Source organism: Pelobates fuscus, chromosome 5 (assembly GCF_036172605.1).
Source record: "Pelobates fuscus isolate aPelFus1 chromosome 5, aPelFus1.pri, whole genome shotgun sequence".
Lineage (NCBI taxonomy): Eukaryota > Metazoa > Chordata > Amphibia > Anura > Pelobatidae > Pelobates > Pelobates fuscus.
In genome coordinates, this window is record NC_086321.1 from 377605206 (window position 1) to 377625721 (window position 20516).

The 20516-nt window shown below is 43.0% G+C and overlaps 1 protein-coding gene across 1 annotated transcript; it reads left to right on the forward strand.

Annotated features, from left to right (window-relative positions):
* Positions 1 to 7402: 7402 nt before the first annotated feature.
* On the forward strand, positions 7403 to 20161 carry CBX2 (chromobox 2). The gene is made up of 5 exons (XM_063456259.1): positions 7403 to 7511; positions 7631 to 7674; positions 10227 to 10292; positions 10462 to 10531; positions 16423 to 20161. Exons 1-5 carry the CDS (start codon positions 7440 to 7442, stop codon positions 17599 to 17601), a joined length of 1431 nt encoding a protein of 476 aa, XP_063312329.1. The 5' UTR covers positions 7403 to 7439; the 3' UTR covers positions 17602 to 20161.
* Positions 20162 to 20516: the final 355 nt, after the last annotated feature.

Sequence of the window (20516 nt, forward strand, 5' to 3'; positions counted from 1 at the left end):
AACCACTACAGCTCAGTGTAGTGGTTATGGTGCCAATAGTGCCGGGACGCCCTCCCAGAGTAAGTAGTCAAACCGTTTAAGAACAGTTTGACAACTTACCTGAGGTCTGCTGAGAAATGGGGCTGTCATAGGGCATAGGAGCAGTGGTGTGTGTGAGTGGTGCAATGTGTGAGGGGTGCAGTGTGTGTGTGTGAGGGGGACAGTGTGTGAAGGTTGCAGTGTGTGAGTGAGGGCGGCAGTGTATGTCAGGGGTGCAGTGTGTGTGTTAGGGGGGCAGTGTATGTGTGTGTGACAGTTGCAGTGTATGTGTGTATGGGGGGGCAATGTGTGTATGGGCGGCAGTGTATGTGTGTCTGGGGCAGTGTGTGTGTATGGGGGGCAGTGTGTGTGTATGGGGGGCAGTGTGTGTGTGTATGGGGGGCAGTGTGTGTGTGTGTATGGGGGGCAGTGTGTGTGTGTATGGGGGGCAGTGTGTGTGTATGGGGGGCAGTGTGTGTGAATGGGGGCAGTGTGTGTGAATGGGGGGGCAGTGTGTGTGAATGGGGGGGCAGTGTGTGTGAATGGGGGGGGGCAGTGTGTGTGAATGGGGGGGCAGTATATGTGTGGGAGGGGCAATGTGTGTGTAGGGTGTGAGAGTGTGTTATAAGGCATGGGGGGCATTTTTTATAATATGCTTTTTTTTTTTACATTTATTTAATTAAAATAAATATTAATTATGCCCCCCCTCCCTTCTTACCTTTACTGGGAGGAGGGGGGACATTTCAAGATTTGTTTCAGGCCCAACCTATTGCAAAAGGTGGATCCCCATCTGTCGTACAACTCCAACAATGCTTTGCCAGCTGGAGAGCTACGAATTTTGCCCATCCTTGCAGACCTGTAGCACTGAGCAGGGTTTGTGTGTTTGAATGTAAGCATGGTTGTGTATGGAGAATGTGTGAGTTAATGTAGGAGTGTGTTTGTATGTAGTTTTGGCATTTGAATGTAGGCATGCATTTGTGTGTTGTGTGTGTGTTTTTTTTAATGCAGTGTGTGATATATATTGGTTGTGTTTGTATGTAGTGTTGGCATTTGAATGCAGGGGTGTATTTGTGTGTAATGTTGGCGAAATACTGAGATATATGCACATATACACACACTGCCACATATGCAGACACATAGATACACAGATTTACACTGACAAACAGATACAAAGACACTTAGGCACACACACTGACACACATGCAGATACAAAGATACACACTGATACACTAACATATACAGATACACAGGCACACAAATGCAGATACATAAACACACAGACACAGATACAGAGACACACAGATACAAACACTGACACATACAGATACACAGACACACTGAAACACATAGAATACACAAACAAAATAAAGAAACGCAGACACATATTGATACATAGACACATAGTCACACACAGATACACACTGACACCTATGCAGCTACACAGATACAAACACTACCACACATACAGATACACAGATACTACCATACATACAGATACACAGATACTAACACACATACAGATGCACAGATACTACCACACATAGAGATACACAGATACAAAAACTACCACACATACAGATACACAGATACTACCACACATACAGATACACAGATACTACCACACATACAGATACACAGATACTACCACACATACAGATACACAGATACTACCACACATACAGACACACAGATAATAACACACATACAGATGCACAGATACTACCACACATAGAGATACACAGGTATTAACACACATACACATGCACAGACACATAGATGCAAACATTGACACATACAGATACAGAGATACAAACACACACAGATACAAAGGCACACAGGTACACACATCCACACATACACAGACTGACACACAGTGAAACACAGACTGACACACAGGTATACACATACACAGACTGACACACAGTGACACACATGCAGGTCAAAATATACACATTTTTAGCCATCCTTCTGTTTCCTACATTTTGGGTACAGGAACGTGGCTTTTGCGGGCTGAGGCTGTTGGGAGTTAGGTGCTGGCTCTACAAATCCGTTCCCCTCCTCCTGTGCTGCTTGGTGTTAGCTAGGAAGAAGTGACCGGCTCTCATTTCCTACCAGTGCTGCCAGTACATTATTTCAGGGGCCAATCGCGGTGTTAGAGGGCCGCAGTGCACGACTGTGCCCCTGAAGGCATAAGTTCAACGGGTGGCCCTAAGTGCATGGACCACCTAATAGGCCCCCTGAGGATGTGGGCCTGGCTACTCCAGACAGGAATTTACCCATTCTACCTTTAATTCATTACACAGATCTCTCATTAAAATATTATAAAACAGCCAGTCAAATAATAATAAAAATATACCCCCTTTTAAAATTCATTTTATTGTGCAAATCCCAATATGTTTAATCACCAAAACTAAATCAAGCGCTGAGTGGATCTACCCTCCAATGAGCAAATTGACAATAGTACCACAATAAAACAAAATGGCAATAATAATAACAATATCAAACCCAACCAATTTATACTGAAAAATATGCCAGTTATAGTGAAAATAGCACCAATTCTAAGGTGGTGGGTGTTTACCGAGTATCCTGTATTCGACGGTAAGGAGGAAGCAGCACGCAGGCAATGTATCCAGTAAGGAGAAGGTAATTTGCAATAGGACAGAGGCAGATTAAAGATCAGAATACTGCACTTATTTTTTTTATTTTGCAAAAAACGAAATAATTTAGAAAATGCTATAAAACATATAAAAGTTGTGTCGCTCGCTATGTGTTGTGTATCTTTCAATTTCTAACAATTTTATGTGTAGTAGTTAGGGCTCTAAAAGATATAGATGGACAATGTTAAGTATCTATCTTAAAACACATTGTTTCCATCTGCACCCCTCAATTTAATTCCCAATGTTACATTTTATATTGCAAAGAAATCTTAAAAATATTATCGCATTATCATTGTCCCATGAAACATTACATGTTCGTTGTGTAAGCAACCTTCGTCTAATACTACTGGGCCTTTCTATATAAAAATAAGCTAGTACAATCTATCTACAGCCAGGACCAGTACAAACAGCTATCTGGTAACCTATCCATGTCTAGCAAAAAATGACACTTAATTACAATTGAAGATTACTGGCCTACAGCAGGTGAAATTCTCTTCTGACAGATTTATTATATCACATTCTATACAGATTTTGTAAGCAATGCAGGCTCTCAATCATCCCAATTTCTCAGCAGAGTCCCTATTTAAAGGGATTCTCTAGAGCCAGGAAAACATATTTCTTCTCCCTCCCTCCCACCCTCCTCTGCCCCCTCCATCCCAAGTTGCTGAAGGGGTTAAAAAACCCATTCAGTGACTTACCGGAGTCCAGCACCGATGTCCCTAGGCGCTGGGTCAGACTCCGCCTACTCTCCTGACGTTGGCGGGGGAGATCTAATGCGCGTGCATTAGACCTCCCCATAGGAAATCATTATTTAATGCTTTCCTACGGGGATTTCAGCAACGCTGGAGGTCCTCACATAGCGTGAGGACGTCCAGCGTTGCTTAAAACACTTTTCATGTTCTAAGAACACGGAACTCCCTCTAGTGGCTGTCTGATAGACAGCCCCTAGAGAAGGACTTAGCCCTGCAAGGTAAATAGTGCAGTTTATGAAAACTGCAATAATTACAGTTGCAGGGTTAAGGGTAGTGGGAGTTGGCACCTAGAGCACTCCAATGGGCAGAAGTGGTCTGGGTGCCTGGAGTGTTCCTTTAGCCTTAAATTTGAAATTCACTTTGAATTCTCACTAAATAATGCTATCTTTCGATATGCTGTTTCGCAGTACAAGAATAATGCTAAAATACAAAAGTATACGGTGAAAAGATAATCTGCACTCTGGTGCTACAATCACCCTAGTGGGCCACAATAAACCACTAGAAAGAACACAAGTAGTAAAATAAAGAATAGTGGTGAGAGCACTCAAATAGAAAAACAGATAAAAAATCAGATAATATTACCCACTTGTAGGATAACACTAAAAGGGAGAGAAAACACAATATAGGGTAATAACGTCAGATTAAAATAAAATTAAAAAAAAAAAAAAGGGGGGCAAATTACACTCACAAACGGGGGGCCAATTAGAAGCTGGCCCAAGCTACACGCCTTGAACAGAAGAAATCTCCCAGAGACTGGAACAGGGACGAATTGTAGAGGGTGTCTTCCCAGGGTAAGTGCAACACACAGGAACGCAGGTTGTAGATTGCACACCAAATTTAATATAAATTTAAAACAAAATAAACAAAATTGTAAAAAAGGAAAGTCCCATAAAACTTGAAATAAATGTCCCAAAAACGTCCTCCGGGTCCACCTTACGCGTTTCGGCACAAAGCCTTCATCAGAGGTGCTATCTTCTGTTCTGGCACAGAGTTCCTTATAAGTCTTATTCTTGGCGCCGTTTTCGCCGATCACCGGCACTTCTCTTCCGGGTTCCGGCGTCAGGACGTCCTGCGTCATCACGTCCTGCCGCTGCTGCTGGTTTCGGCGAGAAAGACGTGTAGGAACCGTCCTCCATTAGAATCAATATAATTACAACCTAAAACATCAAGAATTCTAAAAACGTCCCTCAAACTTCAAAATAATACAGGGGGGGGGAAGAGGGAGGAACATATTTAAATAAAAAAAATATTAAATACAACTTCCCTCCACACCTTACATTAAAAATACATATAATATACATGTTACTAATGTGTAAAACTATATTCATAAAAATATAGTAAAATCCAAATCACAGGGGGAGGATAAAACAAAAGTAGAGTTAGTGCAAATTGGGTAAAAATATATAAAACACATTTAATATATTTAACCACTTATGGACCATGGTCCCCAAATGGATACTCAGACGTATTTATTAATTTCAAAATCAATATTTAACCCATTGGGAACCATGGTCTCCATTTCAAACATCCATTTCATCTCAGCATATCCTAAATTATACTCTTTGTCTCCCCCTCTCCAATGTGTTGTGATAATATCGATCCCCATAAAATCTATGCCTCTTGGGTCCCCATTGTGTACCTCAGCAAAGTGTTTTGATACGTTATGGTTTAAAAATTTGCGTTTTATATTGTATATATGTTCTCTAATCCGGGTTTTAAGGTTACGTATGGTCTTGCCAATATATTGGTAACCACATTGGCAAGTAAGCAAATAGATTACTCCTTTACTCGAGCAATTTATAAACGTATTTATTTTATATTCTTTTTTCGCTAGTGAGGTAAACTGAGAGACTTTTCTATTTTTATTTGTTCTAAAACTACATCCTTGACATGTACCACAATAATGGTAACCTTTACTCCCCTTCAAAAATGATTTGTTTTCTGCTTTTTCTTTATCTAAAAAACTATTTGTTAATAACTGCTTAAAATTATTTGCCCCTCTAAAAATAAATTTCGGTTTAAAACTTAAAAACGGAACTGCATCTGAATCTTCTTTTAAAACATACCAGTGTTTTCTAACTATTTTTTGTAAAATTCCATTATTTGAGCTAAAATTGAAAATAAAAGGGATCACCTCATTCTGATATTGTCTCTCGTTAGGGTCTTTTTTCTCTTTATATTTTAGTAGAGGCTGTCTGTCTCTTTCCGCGATTTCTCTTTCAATGGTGTCTAAATCCTCTTTAATGTACCCTTTCTCAATAAATTTTGTCTTTAAGATTTTGGCCTGGTTAAAAAATTCCTCTTCTTCTGTGCAATTTCTCTTAAGTCGCAAAAACTGGCCTTTCGGAATGTTAGTTAACCAAGGTTTAAAATGGCAACTTTTTAAATCTATAAAACTGTTAACATCCACACTCTTAAAAAAAGTTTTACTTTTAATCCTATTATTCTCGATGTAAATTAAAAGATCTAAAAAGTTGACACTTTTTCTACTGATTTCATGTGATAGGTTAATATTAAAGGAATTACAGTTAAGAGTGAGGATAAAATTCTCTAGGGATTCCCTATTCCCTTTCCAAATGATAAAAATGTCGTCAATATACCTTTTATAGAGGACCAGATTTGCCCCGTGTTCTGATTGGGAATAGATATTTTGTTCTTCCCAAAAAGACATAAAGAGATTTGCATAACTCGGGGCAAATCTGGTCCCCATTGCTGTTCCTAAAATCTGTAGGTAAAACTTACTTTCAAACCAGAAAAAATTATTATTTAAAATGAAATAAATACATTTAATTAAGAACTCCACTTGAATACTGTCCATTTCTCCTGATTTTTCAAGATAAAATTTCACTGCCTCACATCCTTTTTCATGATCTATAATTGTGTACAGACTCTTAACGTCGCACGTTGCCATGATAAAATCTTCCTCCCATATAAAATCATCTAAAATTTGGAGGAGACTCATGGTGTCTTTTAGATAAGCAGATCCAAACCCACCGTGTCTGCCCTGAAATATATCATTTATACATGGAGAGCCCTGCTGTATGTAGCATTCATATTATACTGACTGCATGGAGAGCCCTGTATGAAGCATTCATATTATACTAACTGCATGGAAAGCCCTAGATGTAGCATTCATATTATACTGACTGCATGGAAAGCCCTGTATATGAATGCTACATACAGCAGGGCTCTCCATGCAGTCAGTATAATGTGAATGCTACATACAGCAGGGCTCTCCATGCAGTCAGTATAATGTGAATGCTACATACAGGGCTCTCCATGCAGTCAGTATAATATGAATGCTACATACAGTGCTCTCCATGCAGTCAGTATAATATGAATGCTACATACAGGGCTCTCCATGCAGTCAGTATAATATGAATGCTACATACAGGGTTCTCCATGCAGTCAGTATAATGTGAATGCTACATACAGTGCTCTCCATGCAGTCAGTATAATGTGAATGCTACATACAGTGCTCTCCATGCAGTCAGTATAATGTGAATGCTACATACAGGGCTCTCCATGCAGTCAGTATAATATGAATGCTTCATACAGGGCTCTCCATGCAGTCAGTATAATATGAATGCTACATACAGCAGGGCTCTCCATGTATAAATGATATATTTCAGGGCAGACACGGTGGGTTTGGATCTGCCACTCCCTAGCCATGACTCTCAGCCATCCACAGGCTGCAGGTTTTATTTAGAGCCAGAAACAGTGAGGTTACAGGAAGAGCAGCAGCTCCGGACTACATTTCCCGTGATGCTCAGGGCCTGGGTAATGGCTGCCAAAGACGTGTCCTGGAAGCCCAGCCCTCAGCACGCAGACACGCCCACTGTGGGTGAGGCTCCGATAGACCACGCCCCCTTTCTAGAACACGGGCGGGGTTAGGCAGCGCTCTGCCCCGGAAGCCCCGCCCCTCGCCGTGGCCGCGCCCTCCGCTCGCTCCCGCCTGGCTTTGTGTGCGGAGACTCGTGCGGCGGCGGCGGAGAGGCGGAGCCCGGGGATCATGGAGGAGCTGAGCGCGGTGGGGGAGCAGGTGTTCGCGGCCGAGTGTATCCTGAGCAAGCGGCTCCGTAAGGTAACCCCCCCCCCCGGCCACTGGCCAGGATACCCCCCCTCTCCACCCTGCCCGCCCGGACACCCGGCCCCCCGTTACTCTCAGTGACCGCTCTCTCTCTCTCTCTCTCTCTCCCGCAGGGCAGCGCCGAGTACCTGGTCAAATGGAGAGGCTGGTCCTCCAAGTGAGTCCGACCGAAAGAACGACCGACCGAATCACCGGACTACCTACCGGATTACCGACCGAATTAACTACCTACCGACTTGCCGGACTACCTACCGACTTACCGGACTACCTACCTTACCGACTGTGACCGTGTGATCTCACACCCACCGACCTACCGCACAGCTCGTATCCTGCACCCACTTACCTCCAGCTCATCTTACTCATACTCCCACCTACCTTATCTCATCCTGTGCCCACCGACCTACCTACACCTCAACTTTACCTACCTGTCCTCCTCCATCTTACCACCACCTCAGCCTTCCCCTCTCTCTCCCTGCCAGCCTGCACCCCCTCTCCCTGCCAGCCTGCACCCCCTCTCCCCGCCAGCCTGCACCCCCTCTCCCTGCCAGCCTGCGCCCCCTCTCCCTCCTGCCAGCCTGCGCCCCCTCTCCCTCCTGCCAGCCTGCGCCCCCTCTCCCTCCTGCCAGCCTGCGCCCCCTCTCCCTCCTGCCAGCCTGCTCCCTCTCCCTCCTGCCAGCCTGCTCCCTCTCCCTCCTGCCAGCCTGCTCCCTCCTGCCAGCCTGCTCCCTCTCCCTCCTGCCAGCCTGCGCTCCCATCTCCCTGCCAGCCGGCCTCCCTCCGCCTCCTGCCAGTCTGCACTTTATTTTTAAATAATTTATCCTATTGCCATGAGCTGCCTTACTTTCTCCAAAACATCTTTCACTTTATCCATGTAAACAGGAACCACTCCCCCATCAACCAATATAAACACGAGCAGCTGTACTGTTAGCCATGTAAATGCAGACTGCTACTTGGTATCCCGTGTAAACAGGGGCGGCTCGTTGGTATCCCGTGTAAACAGGGGCGGCTCGTTGGTATCCCGTGTAAACAGGGGCGGCTCGTTGGTATCCCGTGTAAACAGGGGCGGCTCGTTGGTATCCCGTGTAAACAGGGGCGGCTCGTTGGTATCCCGTGTAAACAGGGGCGGCTCGTTGGTATCCCGTGTAAACAGGGGCGGCTCGTTGGTATCCCGTGTAAACAGGGGCGGCTCGTTGGTATCCCGTGTAAACCGGGGCGGCTCGTTGGTATCCCGTGTAAACCGGGGCGGCTCGTTGGTATCCCGTGTAAACAGGGGCGGCTCGTTGGTATCCCGTGTAAACAGGGGCGGCTCGTTGGTATCCCGTGTAAACAGGGGCGGCTCGTTGGTATCCCGTGTAAACAGGGGCGGCTCGTTGGTATCCCGTGTAAACAGGGGCGGCTCGTTGGTATCCCGTGTAAACAGGGGCGGCTCGTTGGTATCCCGTGTAAACAGGGGCGGCTCGTTGGTATCCCGTGTAAACAGGGGCGGCTCGTTGGTATCCCGTGTAAACAGGGGCGGCTCGTTGGTATCCCGTGTAAACAGGGGCGGCTCGTTGGTATCCCGTGTAAACAGGGGCGGCTCGTTGGTATCCCGTGTAAACAGGGGCGGCTCGTTGGTATCCCGTGTAAACAGGGGCGGCTCGTTGGTATCCCGTGTAAACAGGGGCGGCTCGTTGGTATCCCGTGTAAACAGGGGCGGCTCGTTGGTATCCCGTGTAAACAGGGGCAGCCTTTGGTTATCCCGTGTAATGTTATAAAAGCTTTTGATGTCTCCCGTGTCATCTCCCCTTTATTCCATTGTCCCATGTAAATATCAACATGGTGCCTCTCTCCCATATAAATGTCATTTTATTTTCTCACGCACGTGTGAGCCACCCCGCATTGTTTCAGGAATTGGTGAGCTTCTTCTGTCATGTAATCCCGCCTTTATCCTATGATGTCTCATTTTCTCTCGCTGTATTTAAACAAGTCCTCCCCTCATTGTGACCCCACCCTGTGCCCAGACCACCTATCTCCTTCACTGCGCTATTACCTGCCATCCAGCTTTGCTCCTCATCCTAATTCCATCCATCCTCTCTCTGTAACTCCCACATGGGTGGCAAGTTTATCTTCCAGACACACTGCTGATTACATTGTAATCCTATAGCCCATTTGCAGAGTTGTGTCCCATCATCTCTGGGGGGGTATTGCATTCAGAAAAAGCACTTCTGCCGCTGCCTTTAGTTCTTTAGTGTGATTTGTGTCACATAACACAATATTATTCCATCCCAAGGATATTTAACAGGTATTTTTGGTCACCATAATATGCTCCCTGGCCTCTTAACATCTCACAACAAACCAAAACTCCCCCCCCCCCCACCTAATCTATGTATAATTTATCACCTGTATTTATTATTTAGAAAGCTCCTTGTTTCACGGCAGCCAGTATTGTCCCTGCCTCCCAGATGACCCACAATCACCACTCACAGCATCCTCTGTTACTGTATCAGGCAGAAACAAGTGTCAGCTGTTATGATCCTACATCTTGCCTGATGACTGGAAAAGGATCATGGGACATGTAGTTTTACAGCTGATGCATCACAGGATAATTACAATTGATTCTGGTCCCTCAGACTTCAAACTTCCATACCCGCTTTGTCTTTGTTTTGTGGGAGGATGGGGCGCAGTGTGGCAAAATGATCAACTTTGTGATTTAAGTTCTGCTCGTTCCAGGCACAACAGCTGGGAGCCGGAGGAGAATATTTTGGACCCACGACTGCTCTTGGCTTTCCAGAAAAGGTAGGAATTCTGGATATTATTATTGCATCTCCAATGCACTGTCTGATCTGTGTTTCCAGTGATGTTACTGAAAGGCCATTGCCTGCATTCCTTCTCGTATTATTTGGCTGCAGTAGGAATCCGGTTACAGTCTGGCATTTAATGTGACCTCTTGTATTTCTATTGACAGGGAGCAGGAAAAAGAGCTGCGAAACAGAAAGAGGGGTAAACGACCAAGAGGACGTCCGCGTAAAAACGTGGTAAGCTTCATTTAGGGAATCTCCTTTTGTCTCTTCATTTTGGATATTGATTATAATTTAGGGTCTGAAAATATTAAAGAATCTTGTCTTCTACTCATCCGGGGATTTCTTACAAGTTTCCTTTAGGATATTGTTTTTGTACTTCTATACAGGAGCTTAGTGCTAACTCAGCCCCTCACCACTGGTATATTGAAATTTAGCCCTAGTGGGAATTGTACTGCAGAGGGGAATGTAAATTTAAACTTAAATTTAATTAATTAAAAGCATACAGCGTTATTTACTAAAGTGTCCGCTTTTGAGTTCATAGTCGGTTTTCGAATTTCAGGCTGGAATAGGTGACCTTAAAACACTACTATCTTGAAGAACTTTTCCATTTCGGGTATTGTGCCCTAAAATGTAACAAAGACAAACCAGACTGGCAACATGTAGGCAAAATGATCCCAGAATATTAAATAAACTGTGAATTCAGTTCACTGCCGCTCGAAGTTTAGATTCTTTGTGTTCCAAGTTTAGAACCTTGAGGAATTACTCTGATAATGCAGACAGAGGTGGCATTACCTGTGGAATGCTAGCAAATCAAGTCTTTCAATTTTATTCACAAATTAATTATTTTTGGCATATCTGTCTTTACTACTAAAGGTATGAAGCCAACGCATTGCCTCTGTGGCTGTATGCAGGCTACCATTATTAGATGCTGGCTTTACCTGTTCTATCATTTAGCAGCAGCTAGGAAAGATGCCTTCGTAATAATTCCATAGCACTTCGGTGTTCTGCTTCCTACACAAAGGTGTTAATTCTCTTCTGACGCCCGCCTGTCGGCTCCTTCCGACGCCCGCCTGTCGGCTCCTTCCGACGCCCGCCTGTCGGCTCCTTCCGACGCCCGCCTGTCGGCTCCTTCCGACGCCCGCCTGTCGGCTCCTTCCGACGCCCGCCTGTCGGCTCCTTCCGACGCCCGCCTGTCGGCTCCTTCCGACGCCCGCCTGTCGGCTCCTTCCGACGCCCGCCTGTCGGCTCCTTCCGACACCCGCCTTTTTATTTATATTTGGTTCATTTACTAAACTCCCTACTGCAGCAAATTACAGTCCATACAAAAAAATGTAGGACAAAATATCAAAACCGACTACAGCTGGGTAATTTTTCCCGAACTCACCTTGGTTCTATACATTTTCAAGTTCAGTGATTACCCTCAACTGTGACTAGTAACTGGTTTTAAATAGACTAGTTGTTCTCTCCGGCCACAGGAGCTGTCAAAGAAAATAAACTGACAGCTCCCCTTTTCAGGCCTTTTTTTGGAACACTGTTTGCCTTCACCTCCCTAATGGCTGTTCCCCTTTAACCCCTTAAGGACGAAACTTCTGGAATAAAAGGGAATCATGACATGTCACACATGTCGTGTCCTTAAGGGGTTAAATAGGTTAGTGTGCGTGCACACTCTCGAAATGTGAGTTTTAAAATCTTATCTCCGTCACTCTGCACCTTGTTTTACAATGCTCTAGGACAATGGGAGCTTGATACCTGATGTTTAACTGTCTAACCGCTGTTAATCATTATATGTCGGAGTTTGACCAACAGCCTTCCTTTCCTGCTTTAAAGAAGCTGCCACAGGAGGGATTTTCACATTAATAAACCGCCAGAATAATTACAATATTATCTTTTTAAAGTGACCAGGACATTTTTGATTAGGAGAAATATCTCAATGGAGCATTAAAAATACATGACTTATCCCACCACCCCAAGTATTAGAGATTGCTGTTCGTGGGAGATGACATTAACAAACGTCTTGTCGCCTATTTTTTAAATCACCCTTTGTCTTCTGATCAAACTTCACTGCCCATTCCTTTGGGTCGGCTCAGTAAACAAATTGTAGCAAACTGAAATCTAAATGACAAATTTCAGGCAGAAATAGTCCGTGACTATTTTAGTCTACATTTTACCATTCAGATTTTGTTTCTCGGAAATGTTAAATCTAACTATACCTCTTTCTATATAGATATGGATGTTTCTAATTTATTTACTTATTTTTTACATTTGGAGGGACAACACTTTTTTTTTTTTCCTCCTGTATTCCTTTTCTTCAACATGTGCCACATACACATTGTCTTCAGGATTTTAACAGGCTGAATGCATCCCTTAACTTTATTTTTTTAAATTGGTGCTAGAATTAAAACTGGGATTCCTATCTGGCAATATATTTATAAGATGTATGTATGTCATCTAGTAATGATTCCTACACGTCTAAGCCACTAATGAAAGTGTGTGTGTGTGTGTTTATATATATATATGGGTGTAGAAACAATCGCACTCCTGGGACTTGGTTGAAGTAGTAAAATTTAGCTTTTATTTATTCCATATAAAATATCAACGTTTCAGCTCCAACATGGAGCTTTCATCAGGACTACTTCAACCAAGTCCCAGGAGTGCGATTGTTTCTACACCCATATCTACCTTTGCCACAACCAGCACCGGGCACTACAAAAGTCTTCTTGGAGTGCAAGCTACTACTATGTGTGTGTGTGTGTGTGTGTGTATATATATATATATATATATATATATATTAGGTGTGCCTTTAAAATCTTTCTCTCATTGAAGAGTGCCTTGGTCTAAAGTTTGGGAACCAGTGGTTATATGTGTCACTAGACCTTTGACAAATGTCACAATTGTTAAAGGATCACTATAGGGTTAGGAACACAAACCTGTATTCCTGACCCTGTAGTGTTAAAACCACCATCTAGCCGACCTGGGCTCCTCATGCCTCCCTAAAATAGCAAAATCTTACTGTATTCAAGCCTGAAGCTGTAGATCTGCATGCTGTTTGCCTCAGAAAAACAAGCTGTCTGCTGACATCAGCAGAAGTGGTGGCCTGATCCAATCACAGTGCTTCCCCACAGGATTGGCTGAGACTGACAAGGAGGCAGATCAGGGGCAGAGCCAGCACGATTCAAACACAGCCCTGGCCAATCAGCATCTCCTCAGAGATGAAATGAATCTCTATGAGGAAAGTTCAGTGTCTGCATGCAGAGGGAGGAGATACTGAATGTTTGGATGCATTTTAGGCAGCCATGACCCAGGAAGGATCTTTAACAGCCATCTGAGGAGTGGCCAGTGAAGTTATCACTTTCTCTGAATAGACCGTGTTTACAGCAAAAAGCCTGAAGGTAATGATTCTACTCACCAGAACATTCAATAAGATGTTGTTCTGGTGACTATAGTGTCCCTTTAAATAAACTTTACTGATTTGAAAGGGAAAGTGTGTGAGCTTGCCTTCCTCTCTGAAAGCAATATAGCTGTTTTTTAATTGCGTGTTTATAAAAGCCCAAATTAGCTGGTAATGTCTCATTTTATTTGTTTTTTTTATTGGGTGATGCATCATTTTCTTTTTTTTATTAACTTTCTTATTGTGATCCCTGCATTGCTTAAGTTATGCCAGGGCTTCACAAATTTGCTTTGAATTTAGGAGCCAGCAAAAAATATTTGAGCCAGGTTTTTCAATATCAAAAATACAATTCTTAAAGGGACCCGATAGTCACCAGAACCACTACAGCTTAATGTCTATAATGTCTCCCGTCTATAACCTTTCCCTCCACACTTTTCAATGTAAACCCTGCCTTTTCAGAGAAAAGGCAGTATTTACATTATTGCCTAGTAACACATCTAGTGAGTCACTCAGCCTCTAGACGTGCATCCTGGGTCAGTGCTACACAGTACACAGCACCTACGGTTAGCGTCTGCACGCTCTGCATGGAGGCGCTGAATGTTTCCCATAGAGATGCATTCATTCAATTCTATGAGGAGATGCTGAATGGCGCAGTATGGTGTTTTGCCACACATGCGCAATAGTTGACCCGGTGCCTGGGATTTGTCGAGCCCTGCGTTATGCACTCTAGGGCCTATAGAGGCATTATAACACTTGAACGCAGGGCTGTTCCAAGTCTTGTTGTTTATTTTATGGTACTCTTGTTTGAGTGTGCTCACGGTTCGGGCTTTGCTGCTGGGCTTGAGGGCGCGCCCTGTGGATGCCTTAATTGGGCCAACTCTTGCGCCAATTTTCGCGCGTGTGCACTTGTACATGTAGTACGCAAGCGCGGATGCTCTGACAGTCGGCAGTGCTGGACGTCACATCCATATGTTTTTTTCATATAGGATCTTATAGGGAGGGAGCTGGGGACAGGGCTTTCCTATGCAGAATTTTAATAAGCCCATTTATGATATGGGGATTTCTCCATCAATTTATTCTGAGTTTCTGTTATTGTTATTTTATTATTTTTCACTCTTTGACATCCATGGTCATGTGATCATTGATGGGTGGTGCTGATTGAATTGTGATATATCATGTGATCATTGATGGGTGATGCTGATTGAATTGTGATATATATCATGTGATGGCATACCATTTGCCATAGTAGACAACCCAAGGTATTGCAAATGGGGTATGTCCAGTCTTTTTTAGTAGCCACTTAGTCACAAACACTGGCCAAAGTTAGTGTTAATATTTGTTTGTGTGTGAAAAATGCATAAAACTATTTGAACGCCAATTGGCAAATGGTATGCCATTATGGGGGTAATTTTAATTCCTGGGCTACTATACGGTCCCAAAGGCAACGTAACCAATCTGGTGAATTTCAATGTAAAAAAAACTGAAACGCAAGCCTAATATTTGACTCTGTAACTTTTGAAAACATAATAAAACCTGTACATGAGGTGTACTGTTATACTCGGTATACTGTTAAGACTTCGCTGAACACTGAAATGAAACACTGATCATATCGTCTGTGTAAGTGCCATTTGTGTATGAAAAATGCAAAAAATTTCACTTTCACTGACGATATCATCGTTGTAATACATTTTACTGTTTTGAAACACTAATATTTGTGTTCAGCAAAGTCTTTCGAGTAAAACAGTACCCCCCATGTACAGGTTTTATGGTGTCTTGGAAAGTTATAGGGTTAAATATAGTGCTAGCAAATTAAATTCCCTCAACTTTCGGCCTGGGTTGTCAGGCAGGTCCTGCAAATTTGTAATTAATAAAATGACCTAATTATGTAAAATTATTGCATAACTATAGATGTAGAATTTATATATATATATATATATATATATATATATGTGTGTGTATAATTTTTTTACTTATTTTTACTTATATATAGTGATGTATATAGATATATATTATTTTGTTCTACGTGTATTTTGATATCCATATATATATTCATTTTAAAATAGTTAGAACGAAATTACACATATATATTTTTTATTTATTTTATTTTACATAATAACTTTTTATATGTGTGTGTGTGTGTGTGTGTGTGTGTGTATGTATGTATATATATATATATATATATATATATGTTTTATTTTAAACTGTTTTAAAATATTTTATTGTACATTGTTCAGGCAGCAGGGGGAGTACCTGTCATTACAGGCACTTCCCCTGCTGGCACTGCTGTGGACGGCTATGCCGTCCATGTGATCGTGAGGTCCTCGCAAGGACCTCACGATCACATGAACCGCCCCCCCCCGGCATTCATAGCTGGGTCCCCAAGGACGGCATAGCACGCCCCCCTGTCCTTAAGGCCTAATATATAATATATGGACATAGATTTTTTCTAATACAAATGTTACTTTTTATGGGATGTGCTCCCCATTCATTCTGTACATCTTTATCATGGACGTGGCCAGTTTTTAACTTGATGTGTAATGGTAAGACTTTAATGTACATCAAACATTCCACAAGTTCGCAGCATAAACATTCCTATGGTACACTAGCAGTTAAGAATTATGTATGCATGTTGCTCTGCTGACTGCAAAAAGTTAGCCTTGACTGGTATAGTAATTTTACATGTTGTTGTTAGAATTGGAGTTCTTGACTTTTAATTTCTATTTTTTGTCCTCCATAGGAAACAGAGGTTCCTCCAAAGGCAAAGTCAAGCAGTTCTTCCTCCTCCTCCTCTTCATCGTCTTCATCCTCTTCATCCTCTTCATCTTCCGATGACGACAGCGATACTGAAACGCATCGTGGTCCAAGACCGAGAGAATCACACCCAGTGCCGCAGAAGAAGGCACAAGCCGTGGTGGCCAGGCCAGAGCTGAAGGACCAAGTGCGTAAAAAGCGAGGAAGAAAACCATTGCCTCCTGAGCAGAAGGCACCCAGAAGAGCAAAAGGGCTGAAACCTGGACCTAAACCAGGCAAACCACCAGGGAACAGTACCCAGGGATTCACTGCCCTCAAAACCCTTTCCAAAGATGCACCAATTTCCAGCAACAACCGGCCAGGTGGTCTGTCTGCAGAGTTACTCTCCAGCATTGCCAAGAACTCTCCCAGTCAACCAAATGGGAGCTCACCCAGAAGCCTTAGTTGGCAAAGCTCCATCGTTCATTACATGAACCGTATAACTCAGAGCAACTCACAGCCCGGCAGAAGACCAGTCAGCTCCCCTTTTGGTGCAAAGAGGACCTGCCCAGACCCAAAAATTACTTCAAAAGTAAGGGCAGATGATGACACTGGCCCTAGCAAAACCCCTAATATCCAAGACTCAGAGGAACAGACTCGTCCAAACACTGGGAGTCAACCTGTGTCTGGAGCGGCGTCAGCCAGCAGAGAGAGCACCAGCCAGACGGTACCTGCCCAAAGTAAGAATCCGGCCACAACAGCCTTGTCAGCATTCAGTGGGAACCAAGGAACAAACCATCCTTCAAAAAATAATGCTCCATCATCTCTTGGGGCGGCTGCTGGATGTAAAGCAGATAAGGTGGTGCGGAAGACAGGTGGAGCAGGCACAGTCAGCTCACCGGCTGCAGCACCCCCAGCCCGCATTTCTACTGTTGAGAAATCGCAGCAGGTGGAAGGGCACAGACAGCTGGCAGAGCTAAGCACTGGAGACGACAGCAGTTTGGATTCTGACCATGACTCCTCTCTCTCCAGCCAGGACATGTCTGTGCAAGCTAGCCAGGACTGGAAACCAGCCCGCAGCTTACTGGAGCACGTTTTTGTGACCGACGTCACTGCCAACCTTATCACAGTCACGGTCAAAGAGTCTCCTACCAGTGTTGGCTTCTTCAACATGAGGCACTTCTGAAATCAAGGGATGTAGGACCAAAACTCCACACAATACACCTCAGCAAAGACTTTTCCTGTACAGGGTTCTTTGCATGCTTCCTCAGTCTAATTGTAGCTAGATCATCAGGATTCTGCCTGTTATACCTTTGACTGCCTTTATTTTTTTCTTTTATTTTTTTCCAGGGATCTGTCAATATACAGAATCTTCATCTCATTTTTGCATTCCATGCAAGGTGGCTTGCATTGCATCGGACAGATACCAAAACGTGTGTTTATCATTTCGATTAAGCTTTCTCCATGTCTTTTGAGAAACTCGTACCATAATTGGCTGGTTTATCGCTACTGAGCAGGTTTAAAAAGATTACTGCTTACTCAGACTGACGGAGTGTGTTAAGCCTCTAGGTCATATATCCTAGAAGCCCGTTTGGTGTTTTTGCCCCGGTAGATGTTTTGGGGGTGTCCAGCCATGTAGGGCAAATAACACATAACATGCTTGCTGGGGGAGGGGGGGGTGATAGTTTGAGAAACTGTTTATTAAACATATTTACTGTTTAAGCCTTAAATACTGGAAGATGGGCAATTTACTTGCGCATCCAGCACCTCAATGGTGCAGCCTGTTAATGAAGAATTAGCAATATCTTGCTGTTTTTTTACTTTTCTTTTTTTTTTTGGTGTGCATTTTTTTTTTTTTTTTAGAGACCATTTGGCACTACTGCCAGTAAATCGTGTAAGCATATTTTAGATTATCTCCGTACAAGTCATGAAAAATCGCTGGTGATGTTTGAAGTGACTAGGATGCCAGCGTTAAGACAATTTCGGTCTCTGGCCAAACTCTGCCTTTTTCCTCCCGCAGATGGAGCCTGCCTTTCGAAAGCTTCTGGTCTGTACTGTGCAGGGAAGCTGTGTGACCGTGCCTATACTTCTTCATGGCAGCTACAACATTATAGTGTTAACCAGTCCATAAAATGACAATTCCTCCTTAGATAGATTTACTTGTATTATATAGTATTTCTTTACGACTTGTGCTCTTACCCCAGAACTCTGTGCCTTTAAAACTTCCTGTAGGGAGCTCAGCTTTCTAACATCCATATAAACCCCTATGTGATCTGGTGGCCCACGCTTTACTTATGGTCCTCTAAAGGGCATTATTGATTTAGTGGAGAAGAGCTTTAACACGAGAGAGGGATTGGTGTACCAAATCATTGGACAATGGCTGCAGGAGACAAATTCATGGCAGCATCTTGCAGCCAAATCTTACAAAGCAATAAGAAACATTGATTTATTTATTTCACCATCTGCAGCCAAGTGCCTTATAGCTCTAGACAGGTAGCTGCATGAGGCATTTTTCCGGCCCGTTGATTACTTTTTCTGGCCAATCTGGTATTGCGTGGCCCCTTTAAGGAGATGCTTATCTCTGCACAATGAATATTAAGTGGCCTTTTTGCTTTTTTACAAGGGTGATAGAACCTTTCTGTACTGGGTTACATGTAACAACTTTATTCTTTTTGTAATTTTTCAAGTTTACCTAATGCACCGTAGCTAGCCATGTAATCCTCTTTTCTTGCCGGTGATATGCCTAGAGCAGGTAGGGCTTTTCTTTAGTAAATGATGTTATTACTATACATACGCTTTGTGCGTGCTGTTGTACAACCAGTTAACTTGTTCTCTGCTGCTGTTTCCTGTTACATGGTGACCCAACTTGACTGGAAACGTTCTGTATTTAGAATTAGTAGCAGAGAGTATGGTTTATCTCTTCTACAGCAAAACATCAGAAAGAGGAGAAGAGCAGAAACTGTGCATTTGATTTCAGTTATAGCATGCATGTATATATCCGCTACTTGCCTTGCTTAAAGCAGCTCTGTCACCTTCTGACGACCTCCATGCTTGCTGCGTGGTGTCCCTTGCGTGATGATGTCTATGGTCTTCAGTTCCTGTCACTACATCCGCCAGATGCCCACGTCAGCTATACATTTGTACACGCGTGAGAGTACAACACTAATGTCAATGGTGGATTCATAAATAGACTCTCGCATACTGACAGAATGGGAACACGGTCGCTCCGCTCCTTGTTATGTTTAGTCAACTTGACGATTTAACACAAAACAAAGTAGTTCCTGCTTTGTCTAATGATCTTTTAACTGCGTTGGAATTTCAATAGAATTCTAACAGTCCTTAAGAGCATTTATTTTTTTTCTCTATGAAATGCTCATTTTTCGGGGGGATGTGACAGACTGGCTTTAATATACGTGATGGTTGCTGTCCGTGTGTTGCATAAAACAAAATGTAAAATGTTTTGTAATTGGCCCTGCCTCCAACTTCATTACCAGCAGTAAGTGGAGTGCTGCTCATTGTACCCCTTCCTGATATTATGAGCAGTAGTCTTGGGGAGTGTTGTAAGGCCTTACAGAACTAATCCACATTCCGCCTGTAGGGTATTTAATTGGTTACGATGTTAAAGGGCTGGTTTGTAGGCGAACCAGACTGTTGGGAGAGTTCATTTCAATATGTTAACGTTTAGTTTACTCTCCCAACTATTTTTTTTTTCTTTTTCTCCTCTACAATCGCCTCACACAATTCAAATGCAGACCCTTTTTTTATTTTTTATTATATATATATATATATATATATATTTTTATTTTTGTAAAATTCTCACAGGAGACAATCTATGTAAAAGTGGTCATGGAAGTTTCACCATGATAAAACTAATCCTATTGTATAGCTTTAAGTGTTGGCAGGCTGGTCGATATCTTGGATTTCGTGATTCTCACCTTCATTTTCCTATTGTGTTTCTGTAACATTACATAATCGGTCACAAGCGGTTATCGGTTACCTGTACCCGTTACTTACCCAAGTATTCTCTGTATCGGGACACATTTATTTGCATAGGTGACATTACATTTTTCCTCGAATTGACCTCATTTACTGCATTTTTGG

Excerpts from the sequence above, each read along its gene's own strand:
- CBX2 (XM_063456259.1), top strand. The coding sequence starts at position 7,440 with ATGGAGGAGCTGAGCGCGGTGGGGGAGCAGGTGTTCGCGGCCGAGTGT. Across the intron at positions 7,512-7,630 it reads TGAGCAAGCGGCTCCGTAAG|GGCAGCGCCGAGTACCTGGT; the intron begins GTAACCCCCCCC and ends TCTCTCCCGCAG. Across the intron at positions 10,293-10,461 it reads CTCTTGGCTTTCCAGAAAAG|GGAGCAGGAAAAAGAGCTGC; the intron begins GTAGGAATTCTG and ends TTCTATTGACAG.